Here is a 25490-nt window from a genome sequence, read left to right on the forward strand (position 1 = left end):
ATACAGCTGTGTCAGAACAGAGCAGCTGTATAGCTCTTTTCATTCTCCACGGACATGTGCTTTACCAGTCGCTAGCCTCTGGCTATGCTGTGTCAGAAGATAGCCGAAGGGGGTGGGTGCTCTTCCCTACCTCTCAGGGCCATTGGGAGAATTGATAGATTAGAGCGTGTCAGGTCCTGAGAGACTACTGCAGACTATACCAGTACCTAGGATAGGTAGGTAGATAGCAGCTGTCAGGCTTTGTTCTTGGTTATCTTAAACATTTCAGTTATATTCCATTTTGAAAATAACCCATGAAAGGTGAGGGAGGAGTCAGGGGACCACATATATTATTCCACCTGGCCTCTACCTTGAATAATTTTTTTAAGGGACATAATTTCATTAAGTGCTTCATCCTGCATACATTGAAGTCCGTGGGAAAGCTTCCAGTGACTTCTCACGATGCAGGTTCAGACACTAAGGCCCAGGTCCACAGAGGTACTCAGCTGTATAAGTCTTGGGTTTAGGGGCCTAAATCCCAGTTTTGGCTCCACTGTGATCCACAAAACTCCTGTTGCATCCTAGTTTTCAAACTCAAAGTTCCCTACACACCTGTGCTTCTGCCTCTGGGTGTGTGCACCGCCACCTCCCTCTTGGCATCCAGCCACCTATCTCCCATTTAAGCCCCACAGCAAGTCACAACCAGGAGAGATTGGCATTTGGCTACCTCAGGCCCCACCTGTGACTTGTCTGGTAGGCATAGGCAGAGACTGCCTACCGGCAGCAGGGGAAGGTGGAGGTGGAACAGCTCACCTATGGAACAGATTCATCAGGAGAGGATGAGGGAGCCCCACCTCAGAATATCCCAGAGCTCAGCAGTGAAAGCATGCTCCTGAGAGGTGGGAGACCCCTGTTCAAATCCTCTCTACCCCTCAGGTAGAGAGCCAGTCTCTCCAGGCAAGTGCTCAAACCACTTTTAAAAAGGTATAAGGTGAGTGCCTCTTCCTGATTAGCTGCCTGACTCCAAGCACCTATCTCAGAGAGGGGGTGGGGCTTAGCACTCACCTCTGTCCTCGGCATCTCCCACTGCCTGATTTAGGCCACTACCTGCCTTGCCAGCTGGCTTTTATGGATTGCATACTTGGGCACCTACCTCTCTCCATTCAGTGTATAGTAAGTCTAGGCCCCTAACTCAGGCTTGGTGAAGGATCGCAGTGTTGGTCCTCAGTGGTTTTCTAAGTAGCTCAGGTCTTTCGGTGAAGCCCAGCGAACTCAATGGGCTCGCTTTCATCGATGTCAAAGAGCTTTGAATGAGGCCGCAAGGCCCTGATTCAGTCAGGTTTTGAAGCATTGCCCTCACTGTGCCCATGCCGACACTTAAAGATACGTGTGCGCTTATGCACCTCGTTGAATCTGGGCCTAAACTCCTTGAACTGCTTTGAAAATATTTACTGGTTTTTTAACCATGTTAATCAAGAGATTTGGAGTCTGCTCTCACTTAGAAGCAAAGGTATTGATTTTAATGAGAGCTGAATTGAGCCTCTTATGATCAAAATATGAAAAGGGGGTGAGATCCACAGGGGAGGTAAAAATCAGATTGGTTGGTTTAAAAGCGCATGGCTGTAAATGGAAGCAATCCAGAGCCAATGAGTGAGTGCTGCTAGAGACTGGTTACGGTCTGGAATGAGCTCTTTGACAGCAGCCTAATCCAGAGTCTGACTCCCTTCCGGCCCCATTGCAAGGCCCTCGTGTGAGAAGACTTTCCCTCCGTAACCAGGAAGAAGCGATTGGGAGGAGGTGAGGGGGAACTAACGGGGCATGGTCTAACTGGTTCAACCCAAGGAGTTTTCTTCTACGAGGGAAAAGAAGAGAGCAGACCTCTCAGTGCAGTACACTAGCAAGCTCATTCTGCATCACTAATTTAGAAAGCATTTAGATGCTACAGTCCTGGGTGGTAGAGAAAACCCTACTGAGTGTGTTCTCGCAAGGCTGATATCATTTTGACTCTTACCTAAAATGATGCATCTTTGAATTCTCGGTGGAATCTTAGTTCAATCGTTGTCAAGATTAGATGTCTTGGGAGTCGCAAGAGAAACAGTGGTTCATGGTCTTATCCCACATGCTGATCAAAGATATAATTTCTCTTGCTGGCTTGATCACAGATGGAGACTATAAAACAAGCTTCTCACCGTTTATTACACACAACAGATGATGCCTACATTCATGTCAATGCTGAGTCTGCATCCAAAGCAAGGGACTTAGCTTTATCTTTGTTTTTTTTCGGTCACCACGTGCTGCATCAGTCAAATGACAGGTTCCCTTTTGGAGAAACTGCTGTCTATGGACCCTGAAGGCCCTGGTAATCATCTTATCCCCACTGGCACTACTGGAGAATGGATATCCAGGTTCCAGATAAATCACCCCTGTAATTTCACTTTAAGTTGTGTGCTGCTCTCACTCCCTTTCCACGGCTCTGCCCTTTTGAGCTGGTGGACTGCTCAGTGAATATAGTTCCTCTGGATTCAGTGGCTTTAAGTGAGAGTTTTGAGAACTATTCACCTTTCAGAGGTGTGTAGCATTTCATTTCAGGTGCTTGAGTAGTCTGATGACTTGAAAACTCCTGCTCTGCTAGCCAAGCGCCATAAGATCAGGATGATTCACCTGTTTCGGAAGTATCAGGAGTTGGCCACTGCCAAAGGAAGATTCTCCGTCTCTATCTTTCCCCTCCAGCCACTCACCAGTACTCATTAGCCAAGCGTGCAATGCTTGACCAGAGGTTAGCATCCCTTTGAAAGAACTCAATATTTTAAGGATGGGGCTAACCATAGCTTGGTATGTCAGGGCTCTCCATACCTCATAGTCAATCCAATTGTGTTGGATTTGGGAACATTAAAATGCCAGGGGGCGAAATTCAGTTGGGGCATAAGTGAGCACAACTCCTGTGAAAGCTGATGAAGTTGTGTCCACAGCGCCCAGGCTGCATTTAGAGCCCAACTCCTCAGCTGCCTCCTCCTCTTACCATTTTTTAAGAGTGGCATTCACCCCACCTTCCCTTTCCATTGCATCCAGGGCATTCTCTGCCTTTCACACGGGAACAGCAGAGCTGCATGGGAGGAGAAGGGAAAGTGATGAGACTCGCACCCCTGTCATCAAAAACTAAAGTTCATTAACATTCACAATAAGCAGCCTCCAGTTTGCCTGGGGCGGTGGAATTTGCATCCACTTTTACTTCGGAGTCCCAAGCCGCTGCACCTGCTCTTCTGCCATCAGGGCAGTGAGGCCCAGCTAGGGTGACCAGACAGCAAATGTGAAAAATCGGGACGGGGGTTGGGGAGTAATAGGAGACTATATAAGAAAAAGACCCAAAAATCAGGACTGTCCCTATAAAATCGGGACATCTGATCACCCTAGGCCCAGCCTCCTGGTTAATAGCATCTGCCTTTCCACAATAGGAACACCACACATATACAACACGGAGCCCACACTTCAGGCCGACGTTGCTTAATGCTATTTCTTCTTTTATTTACAAAGGCTTCATTCCAACTACATACATTAGAAATGCATGTCTAAGCCAGCCCAGTAGTCTAGCTGTGTTACACAATTCCCTTTTCCTGCAATCAAAACCAAATAAAGAGTGAGTGTCTGCAGGCAGCAAGTGTTTCAACATGGAAACTTCCTTCCTTTAAGTATCTTATGATCACATCACCATGTCATTGTATTTAAAAAGGAAAGACTGTAACAGTGTTCCCAATATTCTAACATTAGAAATATAAAATGCCTTGGACATTTCAAGGTTCCTCAGAAGTCCTGACAAGACGTCAGCTGATGATGGCTGGAAGCTATGTTTGCTAGTCTCAGCAGAGACTGCCCCTGCTTGAAGGAATGAACAAAAGGAAAAAAAGACAGACAGACTAACAGGAAAGATCCAATATCTTCCTCCCTCTTCCCACCAACCCTCTCAAAAAACCCTCCCTTCACCACCTAAGTTCCTTGCATTTTAATATCTGGCCCCATTAAAATATACCAATCAGTCCTTTCCAACACCTTGTACCATTCAGCAGCTCAGGACAACTTCCCTATCCAGAAACGGTGCTTATACATGTGCTTATCCTTGTGCGTATGTTTAATTGCTTGTCAGAATCAGGATGGACTGAAGCACATATTTCAATGTTGTCCCAAGCCAGGTCCTATATTGGTAGCTTAGAAGGGCACACTGTAGACACATCTGAAAGTCTAGAGAGATGCAGTGCAACATAAATACATGATTTTATTTTTTTCCATTTTTTAAATAGTGGCACGGTATTTACATGTCCCTTTGTTTAGCATGTGACTTCCCATCTAGGGCAGACTAAATCTACAGTTTCTCTTTATTCCCCAGGATTTTTCCTAGGATAAATAGAGTGGGTAAGTATTTGGAGTGACAACAGACATATTAGATGTGTAACAAAGTGAGCTATTTCACAGTCATAACAATGATAATCCAGGAAGCAAACACAAAGGAGATTTCTCTTTGACTACAGCTGTGAACAAAAACAATCTTTTTTTGTTTCTTGGCATCTTACCATTTCAGTTAAACTGGATTACATAGTCCAGTTGTTACCAAAAAAAAAAAAGCAAAAGTAAAAACGACGACTTAAATAACACAGAATTTGATATTATTTGTAATGCAGCCTGTGCAGTGGTTTCACAAGTAGAATTCAAGAAAACAAAAGCAATCAGATTGCTCAACTTAATACAGGAAGTAGTCATCAAGATGAAAATGTAGAGTAACAAAAGGCTACAGTAAAAATATAAGAATGTCTAGAAAAAGGTGGTAAACAGTTGAAAGAAAAAGCCAAAACACCTTTCTAGAAGATGTAAGATGGTCGCAGCTACATAGTTACTGTATTTTTCTAGTGCCTGAATTTCCTACCACAGCACTGATTCTATTATTACTTTTTTTAAAATATAACTTAGAATGACAATGAGTTTGCCAACCAGCAGCCAACTCAAAAACTTTATGGAAAAACAAAACAAAAAAATAACTATCATTAAAATGGAGGAGGGGGAGTCCCCACAGCAGCCAGTTTTTTGCTTTTTTTTAATCCAGTCCTATCCCTTCTTGGCAATGCTGACGCAAGCTGAGCTCCCGGCGGTATTCAGCATATTGGGAGTGGAAGTTCTTCTAATGCAGATTTGGGATTCAGCTGGAGGAACGGAAAGCCCTATAATCCAGTACCAAACCATGAAAGTCGTAGTAGCAGCAAGCGCCAACAAAACAAAGAGAAAAATCCCATCCAGGTGTTATGAAATGATTCATACAAGGAATTTTGAGATCTTCAAAGGATTCTGTCATTCCTGTCCTCAATCAATAGCCAAGCGAGTTGTGATTTAACCTGATCTGTCCGATCTGAGAAGGTGCCTGTTTGTTCTTGAGTTAACTTGTTTTTATCTTTGCTGACATGTCTTCTCAATTGGCTGCACAGTTCCCATCACTTCGATGCCATTCAGTACACACAGAAAATAAACCAAACCGGGTCCCTTCCTAGTCCACATCACACAGTAGCGGCAGGAGCAGCAGGCATCTCACATGTTAAACTCTGCCTAAAAGTGTTGACCTAAAGAGAGAGTGAGAGAGAGAGAGAAGAGTAAATAGCAGCATTCATTACAATGATGCAACTATCCTCAGATAGGCTCAGACTGCCTCCCATAACGCTGACCTCAGTTTTCTGCATTCTTATCACGTGTTCTGGCAGGTTTTCAAGGCCAGACTCTTTCTCTTTCTCTGTTTTGTCTGAGTATAATCAGCACTGGGTGTGTGCATCCCCAGCCATCCATTTGCAGAGTAAGAGCTTTCCCTCCCCAATGGGTTGGCACTAGTCCCACTGAGCTGTTTAGTGTCCCATGATGCACAAGTGAGAAGAAAAACGTGCCTACAGAAGAAGCCAGCTGAACAGCAACCATCTGCTTACATCAGAAACAAAACCATAAAGAACTCTATGCTGCAGAATACTCTCTAGTACGCCCACTGGGACCCTAAGAGTGGACAAGAGCAGTAAATGTATTACACCAGAGATGGCCTTATGCTCTGTGGGACCACAAGCGAGGAAGGCAGGTACTGCCAGGGGACATACTGGAGAAAATTGAGTCCTGGGTTCTTTTGCCGCTGGAAAGAATTGGGGGTGAGGTGATGGGACTAGAAACAGCTTTAAAAAACAAACAAACAAAACCCCACCCACCCCACAACAGGCTTTGGGGGCTTTCCCCTCTGCTTCTACTACCACAGAAACTAGCATGAGCTATGAGTTGCTGAGGCTGCCAAGCAGTTGCTTATCCTGAAGGTTGGCCCTGCGTCGAACGTTACAATAAGGTTATTGCCTAGTTCAACGGTTCTCAAACTGTGGGTCGGGACCCCAAAGTGGGTCGCGACCCCGTTTTATTGGGGTCACTAGAGCTGGTGTTACACTGGCCCAGGCCGAATCCCAAGCCTCACTGCCTGGAGCCGAAGCCCGAGATCTTCAGTCCTGGGTGGAGGGATAGCTCAGTGGTTTGAGCATTGGCCTGCTAAACACAGGGTTGTGAGTTCAATCCTTGAGGGGGCCACTTAGGGATCTGGGGCAAAATCAGTACTTGGTCCTGCTAGTGAAGGCAGGGGGCTGGACTTGATGACCCTTCAGGGTCCCTTCCAGATCTAGGAGATTATATATTAATAAATGGAGATATACCTATTAATTAATTAAGTTAAGTCATCCATCTTCACATGGAGTTACCCAAAAATTCTCTCTAGGTTTGAGAGCCCAGGTTCAGAATGGGACAATTAACTCAGGCACCTCACCTCTGTTTGAAAAACTGAGCTCACAGTATCAGCGAGAAAAGCTTTCTAAAACTTCAGAGAGGTTTTTCTAAACTGAGTTGGGCAGGATATCCTAATTTAAAATTAAGCTGCATTCCAAATCCCTTTGGGGCAAGATAAATAAGAAGTGGCTGTACTAATTCTTCCAGAAAATCCATAAGCTCAGAGACGGTTTTAAGTTGATACTCCGTCCCATCTGTTGAAGCATATAATGTGTCATTTGGTTTTTAACTGTCCGAAGCTAGAATTACATCTCACTCTGTTGATTTATTGATGCCAATAACCTTTGACACAAACCTTAGAGTCTTCCATCTGTCTTTTTCAATGTGATTCTCAGGACCTTCGCTCTCATAGGAAGCCATGTAAAGTGCTGCAATCAGAGGGAAGAATGACATATTAGTGCTACTGGCATTTTGAAAATTCACCATTCTCCTACAGCAAAATAAAATCTCTTCATATTAGCCATCCATGAGATTATGGCTCCAAAGTTCCATTACCAAGTACATCGTCACTCACAATTGCATTCAGTCAATACTAACAAAAAAGTACATGAGAACAAAGACTATCCTCAGGGAAAAGAAGAAGAGCTGAGGAAACCTAAAACATAGGAAGATAGAAGCGAACACTTGCAAAAGAAAGGTTTGAGCTCAGAGCAATATTGCTTTTTGAACTAAAGGCAGAGTCCCAAATTGTTTTTCTAGCAACATCCCCTAGGTCAAAACCTTCTTAAAGGCAAAGCAAATACATACACTTTGGATTATGTTTTTGTGGACTTGCTTCCCAATTCTTATTTGTTTTTCCATTACTTAAAAATATTCTTTTATTTTAAAGCAGGAAAAGGGGCCAAAGCCACATTTCAGAGAACACACACACTTTCAAAAAGTAACTTTTATTCCCTGTGTTTCTATGGGTCCACTGTAACTTATAGATCATGTTTAGATTTGTGTTCCAGGACTAGGTCGTCCTTCATCAAAGGGATAACTTAACACAGGAAGAGAGTGAGCAATATTTGGCACATAATCATTTGAAAAGCAGAGCACAATGTATTCCTTACCATCTTCACTGAAGACTGGGACAGTGAGCAAGTACTGCAGGATCTTCCGATCCCTCTCAAACGGACACTCCACTTGCTTCCATGTCATAAACTCACTCACTTGTTTCGCTAACTCCCAAAATTTCTATAAATGGGGAATGGGAGCAAACAAAAACAAAGACGTATGAATTTTAGCAATCTGCTTTATTGAACATAGATAAATGAATCTGGGTTTAAATTAGGCTAATTTCCAGTCAGACTTTCAAGCAGTAACACAAGAGGAGTGGAAAAACTGAATTTCTGTTCCTGGGGAAATTCCAATATTTAGACATTTATTTTTTGTTCCAAATTGAGACAAAACCCATATTAAAATATCACAACCTTTTGCAGAACGAAGTGTTTAGGAAAAAAAGCCACTTTGGAAGTGTCTGGATGTTTCATTTTGACATTTTTGATCCAAACCGAACATTTTGATGTTCCCAAATTCAAATGTTTAGTTTCAGTTTGTTGACTTGAAAAGTTCAGATTTTTCCATCATGGAAAGTTCTGCTAAAATAATATTTCCTGTAAAATTTTGACAAAACATCATTTTCCAACAGTAAAAAGTTCCATTTAAAAAGTTTTTCGATCAGCCTTGAACACAAGGGCATATCAGATCATACGATTCAGGTTCAGAAAAGGTTACTGAAACTAATGTGCATCTATGTGCTATAGTATTTCCTACAAGTAGAAAGAATGTGTACAGAATATTAATATATTGCGATCATGTACACACGCTCACACCACACGGAGAATTTAAAAAGCAGAACCCCCGAAAGACTGACTTGTACCACGCAGCTAATACAACACCCCAGCAAGCAGTGGAACGTAGCAACTAAAGATGGTTGGGAACTAGAATTTCCATTCCATGGGAAATTCTGATGTTTCAAAAGTTTGTTCCAATTTGGAAAGAAAGGCTGAAACATCAATATTTTCTGCAAAGTAAAAGTTTTACTTCTAGTATATTAAAATATATAAATAGTTAAATTAATATAATATAATATTTAAGTTTAGATAAAATGAATTGAAACTATCAAAACTGATCATTGTGACTTTTCCATCATCCCTATCTAAAAATTGGCAATATCGACACATTTCTACAAAAATGTTTTCATTTTGACAAATCTGTAGTTTTTGACAGAAAAGCATTCTATCAAGATTTCTGACCATCTCTAGTAATAACTGGTACTAAACTTGTGGCCTAATTTTGTTCCCAATGAAAGCAGGATCAAGAACTGGGTTATGTTTTCTGATCAGGGAGTTAAAGGAGTGGCAATTAAGAAATATCCAGTTCTAAATAAAATGTTCTACTCACTTCAAAATTGACATGGCCGTTTGGAAGGCGATTGGCACAGCCCTCGTTGAGAAAGTAAATGTCTTTGATTAAGAGACTGAAGAAAGGTATCACGATCTAAAGAAAGAACAAGAGTCCACCTTCAGTCGGACACAGAATCGAGAAACAACAGTAGTACCACATGTATGAAAAATTAAATCACCTTGTATAAAAACTAAACATCATACTGAAAAGGCAAAGTCTGCAAGTGTTCCTTTCATCTTATGGGCATGCTGCATTTTAGAATACATGAAGTAAAGACAGTTATCACCCCACTCAGTCTAGTCTCTTTAGTTTCATCTCGGTTCCACCTCCTTTCTTTGTCCCAGACTCCTTCCATCCACTGTGTCTCTGGAAAGCCTCTAGCGCTCTCAGAATTGCAGTTAATCTATCTGTTTTCATGGCCATACTTGTCAACTGAGCACACAATGTACATTCACCACCTCTGGAGTGACAGCTGTCTGCCTAACGTGCTCCGTTTCTGTTATAGTGGCCCTCATTAGTTTGACCTTTCCTCACCCATGCTTGCAGACTCTAGAATGTATACATTCAGAGGTACCTCACTTCTTGTTTGTGCATTATAAACAGGTATCTGGATGTTAATACCCAAGTCAGAATGCTGTGGAGAGCTGAAAAGACACATCAACAGCGATAAAGCCCAAAGGACTGATGGTAGTGTTGCCGTATGGAGGTCACTTCTGCAACCAAAGAGGAATAGTTTTTCCTATAGACTCTGCTCTATGCCCCTCAATCGCCTTTGAAGGTAGGACAAGAAGTAATGGATTTAATTTGCAGCAAGGGAGATTTAGATTAGTTATTAGGAAAAACTGCCTAACTATAAGGATAGTTAAGCACTAGAATAGGCTTTCAAGGGACATTGTGGAATCCTCATCATCGGAGATTTAATAACAGGGTAAACACCTGTCAGGGATCATCTAGGTATATTTGGTCCTGTCTCACAAAAAACAGGTCTCTTCCAGCCCTACGTTTCCATCCTTCTATAAAGGCTCCTCTTTCCAACCCAGACAGGATCATATGACTCTGTTTCAGCCAATGGCTAATAAATGGAGCTAGTCAGGAATGATTTCCTGACAGAAAATGCAGTTCCTGAAAAATCAAAACTTTTCCATGGGAAAACTGAACAAAATTGAACTTTGTTGTGGGTCAGTTTGATCCAAATCAGAATATTTCATTTTGTTGAACTAACCCAAAAAGTTTAGTTTTGAAACAATTCAACAGATCTATTTCCCTATGGGGCTCTCTTTCTTTATATTGGGCTGGGCTCCCTGGGAGGACTAAATCTGCCATAATACAATACAGATTTCTTTATGACCAAACTTTCCGTGGCACATCGCTGGAGTCACAAGACTGGGTGCATCAAAGGAGATGTAGGTCTGGCTAGGGAACCTGGCCCATTTGGGAGAATGGTGGCACCAGGGTCCTGAACTAAAGCTCCCATGAAGCCATGCACCACAATGGGGGGGAAAGATTCCGGGTCAATTCAATAAACCAAAATGAAACATTTTGATTTTGGGAATGTCAAAATGTTTTCTTTAGCAAAAAATTTTCTTAAGTTTGATCATAACAGAAATTCTGAACTTTTTTGTCCCAATTTGGGTCAAAAACAATTGTGGAAATTTGGAATTTCCAAATTTCACTCAGGTCTACAAATAAATATATAGGAATAAACTCTCTGGATTCCTGAATCTACATAATGTATGCAGGATTTTACACCTTGATTTGTATTCAAACAGGCTCTTAGCTCTCAAAACCCATATTTTATTTTTAAGTGCAAAACATGCATGAGCGAGCAGAACGTATAAGTATCATCCTGCCTTATAGTTAAATTTATTCTATAAGCACGAAGATCGGGTTTATTAATCCTGATATGTAGAGCCAATATTATAAGAAGTTTATGAATTATTTAGTAACTTGCCTCTAAGTGGAGGTAGGTTAGCAAGCTATTTGGCTCCTTTCCAAGAGAAATTCAAGGGATGCAACAAAGGTTCTGCATTAATGTATGTCCAAGTCCTGGTTATTTCTCAAACACTGGTTTATTGCGAAGAGGTTGTATCTTTCTTTGCCTCCATTTCTCAGTAATGTTACAGCTACTCTTGTGTTTCAAGAGAGGATTCTTGGCCTAACCTGATTAGGTCACAAGGATACTTCGTTATTCTTGGCTATTCACACTAATGAACCCCAGCAAGGCACCTTTAAAGCTGAACTGGTAAAGGTCATGCAGAGAAGAGACGTTTAGAAGAATGTCTAGATTCATGCTTGTGTTCCCCATTTTGACTCGAGTTGACTAGTGGACTAGAAATGCCAGTCTAGACATTCCAAACACAAACATTTGGGGTTTAGGACACAAGTGTTTGTGGTTTACCCTAGGCAGAGTCAAACACTGGAACAGGGTAATCTACACAATTTCCATCCCGCCTGCCCAAATCCCCATTTCAAAACAAGAGAAGAGGAAAGTAAAACTGAATAATACGCAATACAATGGCAGCAATTTCTTCCTATACTCATTCATCTAAGGCATTATTATTAAAATTAATCCTTCTGGATCTTATTATGCTACTGACCACTCTGACCCTGCAAGGCTGACCCACATGGACAAACGTGGCCATGCAAAATCAGTGAGGGAACTGGGCTTCGATATGATCTATATGGGTGGCCATGTGCATAGGAGGACCCGGACCAGCATTATAATCCCACTGAGATCAATGGGACTATTTGTGGAGTACAGCACTTCTTAATATGAACACAAATAAAATCCCATGGGATCTGAAACAGTTTTTTGTTTTTACCAAAGCCCAAAGATACACAGCACTTTAAAACAGCTACAATGGTACTAAGCAGGGAGCAAACTTTCTGTCTAACACATCTTTGACCCAGGGCAATATGTGAAAGATACACCGAGCTTTTCCCTCCAGTGTCTTTCATCCAAAAAGCCTCAGTCTATCTAACTGCTTGCACTCTCATCCTGTTTTATTGTTTGTTTGTTATTTTGCTGCAAAGAATCTCTCAAAAATTGATCCTTTTGTAAAGCAGAATGAAGAGGAATTAAAAAAAAAAACAGCAGCAGTGTAAAATGGATATTTGTGTCTGCCACTGCAGGCAAAACAGAGACGGCAAGACAGACGTGTAGATAGAAATCATTTTCTTCGTGGGGTTTTTAAGTTGTTTAAAAAAATATTAAATAAGCCACGCTTTAAAAGAATAAGAGTAAAGCCTGTTGTGCATCCACTAGCCCAGTGGTTCTCAAACTGTGGGTCGGGACCTCAAAGTGGGTAGGGCTGGCTTAGACTTGTTGGGAGGCCCAGGGCTGAAGCCCGAGCCCCACCACTTGGGGCCAAAGCTGAAGCCCAAAGGCTGCAGCCCTGGGTGTCGGGACTCAGGTCACAGGCCCCCCTGCCTGAGTCTGAAGCCCTTGGGCTTTGGTCTCCCCCTCCCAGGTGGCAGGACTCAGGTGGGCTCAGGCTTCAGTCCCCCCTCCTGGGGTCGTGAGAGCCCCTGCATTAGACTATTATTTATTTTTCTCATGTTTACCAGTCCCTATGGGGCACTCATCAAAATTTCCACTTTCTTTCTGCCTGTTCAAGACCTACATTAACATGAATCTGCCTCTCTCAGTGTATATCCTGCCTGCAAATAGCCTGGAATGCCTTCAAGAGAGCCTTCTGCCTCCAATACCTATGACATTTCTCAGGGCTCTTCAGGTTCAGACTAGTCACCTTTGTACTAGCATTCATTGCCTGCAGATATGCAGATATGCTAATTGGCTTTTCTTGGAGGTGCTGGTCCCGAAAGGTCCCCTCCCAGATCTCCTTCCCTTCCACCGAAACACTGGTGTCCAGAGGAAGTGGGGAATGGAAGAAAAATCACTGGGGGCAATTAAAAAAAAAGAAAGGATAGTGTATGAAATGCTCATGAAAGGAGTCAGATTGAAACTCCTTGAGACTGTATTTCATCTAGAGTGTGGCACACAGCATGAGTGGCACCAGTGCATGTTTCCTCACACTGCCCCCCTATTGCTCCTTGACTCCGATCTGGAAGGACCAACAAATAAGGACAACATAGTAGCTCAGCCACTCTTCTTTTCAAACCTTGGCCTTTCCACCTAGACTGCTGACAATGGAACCAAAGTGCCATTCGTGATGTTCTCTCGGATGTAGGCACCTACCCACTGGGACCTGTGCTGAGACCACTAATCCTACTTCATTTAGGATATGAAGATAGTAACCCCGTTCAGTCAGTACAAACCTGGACTGGTCTTCCAGTTGAAATCATGAGGTGAAAGGATCTTTATCCCAAGCTCTCTAACCCTGTAAGATTTCCCATTTCTTTCCCTGTTCTGTTCTCAGATACCATACCAGAGGATAAAGTCTTGTTCTTGGTGATCCACTATACAAGCCTCATGGGAGGACAGAGACCCAATGTTGAGGCACATATTTTAAAGGAAGCTGACTGAGGTTGGTGCCTTAGAATTTGAATAGCTCGAGAACAGCTCACCACATAGCAAACGGATAGTAATGAAATGTGCTTGTTAATCTAAGTGATTCACGAACTACCTTCTCTCTGTTGCTATGCGCCGTCAAGGACCTCTGAGCTGCTCCACGCAGAGCGGTTCGGTAATTGTAAAAATTGCTAGAAGGGTCCATCTGATGCTAGAAGTGGGAAGAAATGTAAATAATGACCTTCGGAAATTTAGTGCCAATACATGTATAATGCTTTTCACTAGAGAGGCTAAGTTTAGAACCCAAGGAGCCTATTGAATTGCATCACAAATGCCATCTTTAAAGTACAGCTAAAACAAATCTACTGCTCTGTGAGATCCTTACACATGGAAACTCACTTTTAAAGAGTGCCCAGTGAGCAAGTACAAATCAGGCTTTCATAGAAGCAATACTGTGCATCAGTCAGACTTGTCACACTTCCTCCCAAAAAACACCTGTACTATCAACTCAAATTCCAAGGCTAAAATTCTGCTCTCAAAGCCATACAATGGGTCTCAAATCATGAGACCAATATTCGACTCTTCCAGTGTGTGTAACTTGCTGTGAGATTAATAGGAGTTGCACACATGTACTGAGAGTCACATTTTCTACCATACAAATTGTTTGAAAAAATCTCAACTGGATTGCCAATTAATTCAAGATAGTTAACACATTAGTAACAGCAAATCTGAATCCCTAGGGTAACACACAAATTTGTAACTAGAATGCTCACGTTACCCTCTACAAATGTGTTAGCTACCTTGAGTTCGTTAGCAGTCAATGAACTTGAGATACAAAAACCTCCCAACTCTAGTGTACACACACCCGTAAGGGTTAAATTCTACCATTCAGATTTGAAAGCAGAATTTTTCTTGATTTATTTACTCTCCAACCACAACCCTATTGCATACCTCTAAGGTGAGAAGAATTACCCACAATTTCAAGTCCCAATTGAAAACATTTCAACTAGTTCCAGTTGGCAAGTAGGTTTTGCAATAAAACTGCAAGGTATATTGAGTGGCTGGCTCTTCTAAACCCAAAAGGGACCTAGCAGGAATTAACAGAGGCCAGAAGTCAGTTGAAGGACTCCAACAGAGTGCATGAATTTGCATAGGGACATGCACACATAAAATTTCATTCAATATCCAATAGGACAAGACCCAGTAAGACTCACAAGACAAACCTACTGTTGACAGCAGTGTGACCGCGTATAAGTTAAACATACCTCAAGAATGTCAAATTTGGCCGTCTTGACTTTTGCCCAGGTCTTCTTTAGCCGGGAGACCGGACTCATGTTCATACCAGCTTTATAAGAGAAAGACAATTTAAAAATTTAATAGAACAAAACTAGTGTAAGAAAAACAAAGTAACTAAGATTCAAAGTAATTCTACAATGAAAGTGCTATTAACAAAAGAAGGCTTTTCATAGGAGATATAGCCATTTCTAGGTATTTTTACTACCAATATATTTACAGTATAATAGAAACAGCAGTACCCATCAATTCTACATGTTATTGATAGATCTTTATTTTTCCCTGCCTGGCTGGGGATGGGTTCCATGTATTTTAACCCCAGACCATGTCCAATAAGGGAAGGAGATTAATAAAAGGTATCCCATTATGATACTTTGGGATGAGAGTTTACTAAAAAAGTGGGTGATGAGAGCTGAAAAGTTACAGTGTAAAAATTGAGGACAACCTCATTATTCTCCTTAAAGTGTGGTCAGTAAATTTTCTGAATACAAGTCTGTGGGCTTCTATTGCATGCAATGCAGTCATCAAGCCAAGCAACATCAGCTACGTCGCACAGAACAGATAGACCTCTCACTGGAAATCTAGAAGTAGGGGCTGCCCATGCTACATCTCACCTCCCCTATGCAGATGCAATGAGGCTAAGTGAAGGGTCACCTTTATACTCTTTCAATATATAGGGTATCTTTGACTATTATATACAATGGTCAGTAGAGCCTGAGACGACAACTCCTCCTGAAGTCAACAGGAATTTTGAGTTACTTCAAAATGGGGATAGGTTCAACCCCACTACTCCAAACACTTGAGCATAAAAATAATTTTACACCTATAAGTAATACCATTGATCAGGAGGATTAGGACCATTGCCGAGAAGCCAGTATGCTCCAGGGAATGGGGTTGGAGGGTACTGAGCTTTTTGAAGCATATATCATCCAATTAGTCTTTTAAACACTAAGTCATCTCTCTCGTCCTCTCTTTTTAACAGTGTAATTGAAGGTAACGAAGCTTGAACTAGAACACTTTTTTCCAATCTTTTATAAATGTATAATATAACAAAGATATTTATCTACTCTCCATCATTTCCTTCCCTTCCCACCCTGCTGGGTACTGTAACTAGAGAATAGGCTCCCATATTTAAGCATCCAAATGATGATTTTTGTTTAAGCTTTAGATTAAAGACAAGGAAAAACTCTCCCATAAATCCCCAGCCTTTATACTCACAAATAATCGCCATTAAGGAGTTAAAGTTGCCAATGTTAAAACACTCCCTGGCCACGTCAATGAAATATTCTATCATTCTTGCTCTGTGCTTCTTCTTCACAGGCTGCAAGACACAAATAATAGTGTTATTCTTTAGCAGGAAAGGGAGACCTCCGTTGGACTCCAAAAAGGGATGACACTATTGTTAAACTTATCTCTTCTGTAGGTGCTGCAACTTCACACTGTGTTCTACAAATAGAGCAAGTGGCATTTCTTACTCCAAAACACTTCTGAGAGGAGAAAGACAAACCAAAGGAGTTAAGGAACTTCAGGACAGTGAGGGCCTGGGGAATTATTGGAGAAGGAGCCTTATGAAGGATTTGTGGAAGGGAGGTATCTAAAGAAGAGAGAAGGTGGTTGATAAACAAGATGGGACAGAGGCTCTTCTAGGCATAAAGGAGAACATATGATGGTGGGGGTGTAGGAGAGTGGGAGAAAGCCAAAGGGAGAGTAATGAAGCTAATGATGCTTCATAGTTTCAAAAACAGAAAATTGTTGTGTGCGAAGGAAAGGGACTTGCTCACCATGCAGATTTCTGTAGCAACTAAGTAGCTGAGTCTGTTAAACCATTCTACATAGGCTTCCAGGTTACGGGTCTTCTTTCGATCAGCGTAACAGCTCTGAAGAAAGGGAAAACACAACCTCGTTAACTTATTCTGCATTCTTCCTTGAGAGAGTGAGATTCCTAATCTGTAACCTGGCCACCTTAAACTTTCACCCAGTCATAAGGTAAAAGTAGGGTCAATCGCCAAAGAAAACTCAAGGAGATGCAGAAAAGTGGTGTTGGTGACTCAGCAGGTGACATTTCTCTGAGGCCTTGATTCAGAAAAGCACATGTGCAGGTAGGTGCTCAACGTCAAGCACTTGCTTATGTCCCATTGAAGCACTTTGCTGAATCAGGACTAAAGCAATGCTGAATCATAATGCAAAGGGACACTGTGGTGCTGGATTTTGAATGAGATAAAATTGAGTCCTGACCACTCATTTGGCATGTCAATTCCAGCGTCTAAGCCCAACCAGCAGATTACATTCTGCCTTCTTAAAATTCTCCCAGTAATTTCAGCTGGAGTCTTATTCTTCCTTTCCTGTTCTGTGCTGTGCTATTAGGTAGTGCATTGGAACAGTTCCCACAATTCATCCCAGAGGGTCTGAGTAGCAGTGGGTGGAGAGATTTTCATTATCTATAGAAAGGCATTTCAGAATCCCAGCTGGATAAAAGCTATTATATTCTGTTTGCCACATTTGAGGAGAACAGGTAATTACAGTACAAATTACATGGCACAGTCAACATGCGGATCATAAGCATCTCCGGAACATGAGCGAAAGAGGTAACAGCTCCAGCACAGTTAGTTAAAAGCACTTTGTCCTTGCCCTTCATTCTATAACTCAGAATTCTCTTCAATACATCTTGTACTGTAGCTGCAAAAAGAACTGCAATTTGACCTTCCTTGGTTTGTTTCAAATAGCTCAATTTCCTAAAAGGACAGGAGGGGAATAATGGATGGGGCAAGCGTCAAGGTTGAAATGCATCTCATCTTGGCTATAGACCACGGAACGGATGGTCACGAGAAACCATTCCCAGGGCTAGATCCTCAGCTGGTGTAAAAATCACTGAAATCAATTTAAGTGAATGGGAGTTTGTTTGCCTGAGCAAAGACAGAACAGGAGCTGGATTTGCTCCCTAAATGGACAATGATTCACACAAAGTAAAACCCGAAAGCGGATATTTTTTAAAAGTTCAGCTATCAAGCATATTCATGCTGATATCGATCTAGAGTTAAGAGTATTCTAACTATCCTGTATAGTGCTTATGGGTCAGTATAGGATACCATTCCAGTTCCACAACTGCTCTCGTTCCCCTCCATTCACCTGGTCATTGTCTAGGGGATCCTTTTGTACAAACGCCTGGACGAATTCTTCTGGTCCAATGTAATTGAGCCTCTCCTACATTTAAAAAAAAAAATGAAAGCAAGCAATCATTTCCTCTGCCAATTTGTATTTCAAACAGAAGCAAAAAGTAGGAAGAATAAAATTGTGGTTGGAAAATACATATATGAATGACCTGGCAACAACTTACCAGCTCTATGTGAGTCAGCTGCTGGGCTAACATGTAAGGGTCATTGCAGACAGTGATTATGTCCCTCTGTATGGACTGAGGTTTGGTCTTCAGGACTGTCAGTCGATCTGTGGATGTTGCATTGATTTTTGCAAGTACTTCTTCATACTGGCTAAGAGAGGCAAGTTTTCGGATCAGGCTCTGGATAATTTGCTGTACGTTCTTCCGATACATCTGCCATGACACAAGACAAGCAAAGGATAGTCCCAGAATATGAAAGGCTATTAAATTCCTGATGGCACTAAGATAGCTTCATTCTGATGGATATTCATTATCAACTTAGAAACTCTCAGAACCAAGTGTATTCTTACAGCAACCATTGCCAAATCAGTACATTAAGAGCAAGCATTTAACATGTAGTCCTTGGGAGCGCTTAATTTAAGGTTTGATTGCTTTAGGGATTCAGTGGTGTTCTCACCAGTCCAAGCCACAACAGAAAGGGAAAGTACCTTTCACCTACAGTGTAAAATGAAGCATTGTCCATCTGGGTAAAATACCATCTCCCACTGTTTAAGGCAGTAAGGAAAAAACCTAATCCATGAGTTTAAAGTGTAGTCATTCTATGCTGCTATGGACCTAATTCTATTTTCACTGGTGTAAATCAAGACTAATCCCATGAAGTCTAGGTCTGCTCCTATTAATGTCAAGAGGAGTCTTTGCCATTGGCCTCAGTGGAAGCAGTTTGCAAATCTACATACAGAGCTTTGCACAGGTCTCTAACATCAGTCGGGGAAATTAATCCACAATTGAGCTAACAATAATTACAAAATGGCAGTCATATCTTCATTCACAGCTTAGCGAACGTCTCTCCGCTAAAAGGCAGGGGGTGATACGCCTGCTAAATTACTCTGATACTCTACAAAACACTGCCATCCCTGCAGCTTTCTTTTGGGACTTCAAGAGCATGAACATGACAAAGGCAGGTTTGGCATGGGAGTGGCATGACTTTTGACCTGGGTGTGTGTGTGATATATCATTTGGGGCAGGGCGAAGAACACACGACAATGGATCTAATCCATTATGGAACAATCTTATGCTCCCGATTTTCCAGCACAAACATATGCGCTCTTCATTAGAGAAATGTAGTCAGTTAGGATGATAGGCTGTGCAAATTAAAGAGTAAAGATATTTGAGGAGCCCATGATGTGTTTGGCAAATAGAATAAGGCATCATGAACCAACACAACTGGGACACTGATTGAATGTTGACCGTGTGTACCTGAAAACCCCGCTCACAGCCAAATCTGTGCCACAAGTAGGAATATTTGGGAGCAATTTTCACTGCCATACCCACCTCCTTACACTCAAATTCAGGAACAGATAAAAATTGTTTGAAACTTGTTTTCAATCTGCATTATTGTTTCAGCAATCAAAGCAGAACATAAATGAGCAGTATTCAAAGAAACACAACAAGAGGTTCAGTATAGGAACTGGCACCATTCCGGTTAAAATGGCAGAGAAGGAGGTCTGTGGTTTTACCTCTCCCTCCACTCTGGGGACCATTTCCCCCAGTCTGTCAAGCCAGTTTGTTGCAGATGCTCACAGTTTCAGCATCTTTTTAGATGTTTATGATGTACAGTGGACATTTTTATAAAAGACAGCCCTGAGAAATCCATACGCTGAGAGCAACTATCGCAGAAATAGAGGCAGATAATGGGTTTCTACTTTAGAATTCAAGATACGGAACCTGATGGCACAACACATTTTTATATATGGCTGGTACAGCATCATTGCTTGTGACCTGAGATGAAACATATGCTGAACACATTACAATAGATTGATCTTCTGTCCATAAGCAGTTCATCCCGCTGATTTGGATCACCCTAATCTTAAATGTTTTTAAAACAATAACATTCATAAGAATTCTTATGCAACTGTATGCTTGTCTCCCTCCCCTACAAGGCCACAGTTGAGTAAGGCCCTCAGAGAGGTGCCTTGTTTTTTGTTCAAGAGTAATCTCATTGACATCAATGAGACTTTTGCACATGCTTAAGTGCTTAGCTGAGTTAGGACGGCTATTTAGCATGTGAGATCTGTCGCTCGCTCTCTCTCACAACTGCATGATACTCTATAGACAGCTCTACCCCGATATAACGCTGTCCTCAGGAGCCAAAAATCATCTTACCACGTTATAGGTGAAACCACATTATATCGAACTTGCTTTGATCCGCCGGAGTGCGCAGCCCCGCCCCCCCCGGAGCACTGCTTTACCATGTTACATCCGAATTAGTGTTATATCGGGGTAGAGGTGTACTTACCTTAAACCATGGAATATACATGATTTAACTAGAAACATAACTTTAAAAAAAGAAAAAAACAGTCCATTTGTCAGTCTAATCACAGCTCAGTTTCCTCTCACCCAGTTGCGTATAAGTTGATGAGTTTTTGTAGTGTGACTTTTGATTCTGCATTTTAAAAAAGGCCTTATTATGTCTAAGTTCCCTCACCACACACATAAATAGCATGATCACATATGGAAGACTTACGTAAAACAGAAAGAGCTATACACATACTTTCTGTGCTACACAATAACAAGACAAATGCTTTGCAACTCTCACCCACTCAGCATATTTGAACTTTCCACATATATATCACCCCTTGGGCAATATACAAGTTTTATTTCAATTCATCAACCACATTGCTGACTTGTCTCTCCGCTCATAAGTTATGCAGCAACACAAGTTGTGAAAAATAAGATTACTCTCATAACTCATGTTGTTCTGTGTCTCAGTTTTTCTGCAGGGCCCTTTTAAATATAACGGCACCATCACATTTTGGACCACTACTACTGAATCTGTTATGGAACAATGAAGGGAGGAATCAAGCCTCGAAACAAAGGAATAATGTTGATATTTATTTATTTATTTTTAGAAAGTTTTGAGGGTTTGGGATTGTGATGGATATGGAGACTTCCACCTTTAGGTCACCTGCTTATAGCTGGTCTACACAGATAGTGACTGAAAGTCATTACTATCTGATGGATGTTTGATGGTGTACATAAAGTGAGTTTGTGTTGTCAATCTAGATACAAGATATGGTAGGAAAAAAAAGGTCAATGCAACTCGGGGCTACAAATGTAGAGGCATCACATTTGGGGTAATAGCCCCGTTCACACATGGCTCTCGTGAGACTCATGAAGTATTCTATCATAAAGAAACTGCAAACTGGCCAGAGACCAGGAAGAAATCTATTAGAAACTGGAGGGAATGACCCATGAGGAAAGATTAAAAGAGCTAAAAGGACACAGTTTTTCCAATGATGATGGGAGCGTTAACAGTCTAGAAATACTTGATGAGTGTAAAATCCAAGGAAGGAGAGGGGTAGATGTAGGAACAATAGAATGAAATTATGAAAGACAAAATTGAGGCTCAATATCACGACAAACCTAATGATCGGGAGCTCTCGTAGTCTGATGAATAATCTTGCAAAGGAAATGGAACAAACCTTACTCGTTTGCACATTTTGAACGAGACTGGATGAAAACCTCTAATAAATGTAGAACAGGGAACAATCCTGTACCAGCAGGGATATGGCCTAAGCCTATTAAGTCGAGTCCATCTCTAGATCCTATGGTTCAGTCCCTAGTGGATAAATATCCACATCCCAAGATCCACTGCTGCAATCAGCATTCATTAGTATCTTCATCCACAGGAGCCAACTTTTTTCTGCGCCAGTGGGTGCTCACGCCCCCAGCCCTGCCCTAACTCTGCCCCTCCCTGCCCCATTGGACCTCTCCCCAAATCCCCTCCATGGCCCCGCCCCTTCCCCCAGAACGCCACGCTCCCCCTCTTCCCCCCATCCCCTCCCGGGCTTGCCACGTGAAACAGCTGTTTTGTGGCCCAAGCACTGGGAGGGAGGGAAGGAGGAGAAGCAGGATGCGGTGGCCGGCTCAAGGGAGGAAGCAGAGGCGGAGGTGAGCTTGGCGGGGAGGGGGGGGAGGAGGACAGGGACCTACCGGTTGGTGCAGAGCACCCACCAGTTTTTCCCTGTGGCTGCCTATGTCTTCATCTATCACCTCAGCAGGGAGGTCAAGCACTGAAAGAGCCACTGAGTATGAACTACTCTCTTGCTCGTAGGGGTGGTTCCTTCCAGAAAAGTTTGGGGCATTGTGGGAAGCTTACCTTCTTTGTGGGGAAGTTCTATAAAGAGGAAACTCAGAGGTGAGAGAGGACTTTAGTCTCCATTACTATTAAATCACCACATTTCAGGAGCACTCCATAGCTGTATTTACTAGCTCGCTACAGTCTGCATTAGGCTCTCCGTGGTAGGTTTTAATAGCAGTGATACATGGGACTTTGAAACAAAGAGCTAAACTGAGTGAGAACAGGAAACTGATTATTTCCCATCATTCAAGACCCTGGCTTGCACACACAATCCATGTGATACTGAACTAATCTGCAGTGCAGTTAGATAGAAGCAAGGTCCGAGTAGCCTGCATTCATCCTTCCAAGCAATCCACTAGCCAATTTCACTAATAATTTACTGCATGCAAAACTCCACTGTCACTCTTGCTTTCCCCATCTTTTTAAAGGCAATCACTAAGCTATTCCGAGAAGCAGAGATGAAAGAGACCTATTAGATGATCCAGTCCATCTCCCAGCCAGGACAGGATTGCTCCCTACAGCACATTTTGTAGCATTGTGTCCAGTCTAGTTGTAAATGTATTAAGTGATGGAGCTTCTATCACTTCCCTGGAGAGATGAGTCCACAGACTAATACATCTCATTGCCAGAAACGCTCTCTAATATTCCACCTTTCCCAGTCTTAATTTCACTCATTTTCTTCAACTAGCACCAACTCCTTACACCACCCCAAATAATTCCTCTCTCTTTTATTTTATGTGCTCCAAATGCTAACCAAAATTATACATATTTGGTTATTTCATCAGTCTTTCTCAAACCAATTCCTTTAGGCCCCAAATCTTTCTATTGCTCTTATACGTATCTCCTAGAAGTGGAAGGGACCCTGAGAGGTCATCGAGTCCAGCCCCCCTGCCTTCACTAGCAGGACCAAGTACTGATTTTGCCCCAGATCCCTAAGTGGCCCCCTCAAGGATTAAACTCACAACCCTGGGTTTAGCAGGCCAATGCTCAAACCACTGAGCTATCCCTCCCTTTTAGTTCAAAGTTAAGCCAAATTTTGTTCTCTTCTGCCCTTGTTTTCAATCTCTCAAGGTAATTGTATGTCTTTAGCAGTATTACAATTCCTTCCAATTTATTATCATCTGAAAAATTCATTAATTATGCAGAAGAGGGAGTAAACAGCACATTATGCAGGAGGTTATAAAAGACCGGGATGAACACCAGTCACTGGGAATGCCAATGAACATGCTGCCGTTTAGTCAGTATTTTCTGTTTATCTTTCTTCCAAATGCCACACTGGTACATGTTGTACTCTTTCCTGGACAATCCTGTCATGTGAGTATGTTCTCTGATGACACCTGCTGTACATCATACCCCCGAAAGCATGCACTATCCTTAAAGGGACAACATTAACCTAAGACTCATTAACGAAACCACCAATACCACCCTTTCAAGAGTTACAACCACCACCACAGATTTGTAAAGATCTACATTAGATTTTAATATAGACTCTCTCTTCACTTTTCACACTGATTTTATTGTGTGTGTGTGTGTCTTGCTTCTTTTAGATTTATCAGCTTTACAGGTATTTCTTGTTAGCCCTGTGAGATATAGGAAGTCAGAGAAGATGATCACGGCAGTCCCTCCTTTCCAGCCTTAGCATCTAGGAATTTATGAAAGGTTTCATGGTTTGTTTGTTTAAGGACTCTTCTTTTCATTCAACTTTTTAGAGTTCACCAAAACATTTTTATTCATAATTAAGGCTGCGAGTCTGTCACGGATTGCGTGACTTTCCATGGCCTCCGTGACTTCTGCAGCGGCTGGTGCTGGCCCAGGGCCTGCCCTGGGCCAGCAGCAGCAGTTTGGGTGTGTGGAAGGGGGTTCAGGGCTAGGGGGCAGAGGTTGGGGGGGCCCTTACCGGGGGGGGGGGCCCCCTCTGCAGCATGTAGGTGGTGGAGGGGCGAGGTCTCCATACCGCATGCTGCCAGTGCTCAGAGGCCCCGCCCCCACAGCTCCCATTGGCTGCGATTCCTGGCCAATGGGAGCTGCAGCAGCCGGCGCTTGTGGTGGGAGCAGCGGAGGAGCTCCTGCCCTGGCCCCTGCCTCGGATGCCTTGGAGCTTCAGGGACGAAGAGCCGGGTAGGGAGCCCCGCCAACCCTCCCTCCCCCAGCACCAGCGGGGGTCCATGCCACGCCCCGTGCCTCCCCCAGCATGGATCCCGGGTCACCTTGACCCCCTCCCCAACACCCATGGCACCCCTAGACCATCACCCGCTCCAGAGCATACACTCTTTCCCCCCTCCCCGCCCTTCCCACCACTCAAGTTTTAGTCATGGTAGGTATATTTTTTAGTAAAAGTCATGGACAGGTCACGGGCCATGAATTTTTGTTTACGGCCCGTGACCTGTCCATGACTTACTAAAAATACCCGTGACTAAAACATAACCTTATTCATAATGGAATTTTTTTAAAGTGGTTTATAAAACCTAAGCTTTTGGGCCTGGTTCTATCTGGGTACTTATATGGGCTTCCTCAGTTTAGCATCTCAACACCTCACAAGAATTATCTCCAGCTGTGAACCAGCACACAGAATGATTAAGTAACTTGCCCAAGGCCACAAAGGAAGTTGGTCAGAGCCAGGAATGCAGCTCAGAACTTGAGTCGAAGGCCAGTGCCTTAAGCCAAAGCCAACTCTTCCTATCCTAGTTAATATTGTCCCTTTAGAAATGATCCTCCTTGACATTGCTATGCCTCTCCTGTGGATTTTAAAGATCAAAGGCCTGATCCCAAAAAGCCTCCTCACATAAATTCAATGTAAAAGTTCACATCAGGAAGGATTTTCAGGGTCACACCCAACTTCCTCCTAGAAAACCTTAAAATAAAATATGGAACTAAAACTTACAAGCAGCGTCTGCTCACACAATTATTCCATTCCATAGCCAAAAATAAATATTCTCCCAAGAACACAATATGGATACTGGGACTCAGCCAGGAGTTCCCAGCACAAAGGGCTGGTTAGAACCTAGTTTTTTTTAAGGGTTCATCTGCACCTTAGGCACTGGACAAAACAT

At 42.5% G+C, this 25490-nt stretch overlaps 1 protein-coding gene across 3 annotated transcripts in view; it reads right to left on the reverse strand.

The window, feature by feature from the left end:
• Window positions 1-3476: 3476 nt before the first annotated feature.
• Window positions 3477-25490, reverse strand: part of RASGEF1B (RasGEF domain family member 1B) — a 40926-nt gene continuing 18912 nt past the window's right edge. For 2 of the 3 annotated variants that reach the window (XM_034771636.1, XM_034771637.1), the window contains exons 5-14: window positions 18300-18512; window positions 18092-18166; window positions 16747-16842; window positions 16184-16286; window positions 14938-15017; window positions 13785-13883; window positions 9199-9294; window positions 7866-7989; window positions 7109-7181; window positions 3477-5576 (exon numbers count right to left, since the gene is read on the reverse strand). In XM_034771636.1, the coding sequence (XP_034627527.1) occupies window positions 5552-5576; window positions 7109-7181; window positions 7866-7989; window positions 9199-9294; window positions 13785-13883; window positions 14938-15017; window positions 16184-16286; window positions 16747-16842; window positions 18092-18166; window positions 18300-18512 (984 nt within the window). In that variant the 3' untranslated portion in view covers window positions 3477-5551. The remainder of the gene's footprint in view (window positions 5577-7108; window positions 7182-7865; window positions 7990-9198; window positions 9295-13784; window positions 13884-14937; window positions 15018-16183; window positions 16287-16746; window positions 16843-18091; window positions 18167-18299; window positions 18513-25490) is intronic. The other variant, XM_034771638.1, reaches the window with a different exon arrangement.

The sequence above is a fragment of the Trachemys scripta genome, chromosome 5 (assembly GCF_013100865.1).
Source record: "Trachemys scripta elegans isolate TJP31775 chromosome 5, CAS_Tse_1.0, whole genome shotgun sequence".
NCBI classification, from domain to species: Eukaryota; Metazoa; Chordata; order Testudines; family Emydidae; genus Trachemys; species Trachemys scripta.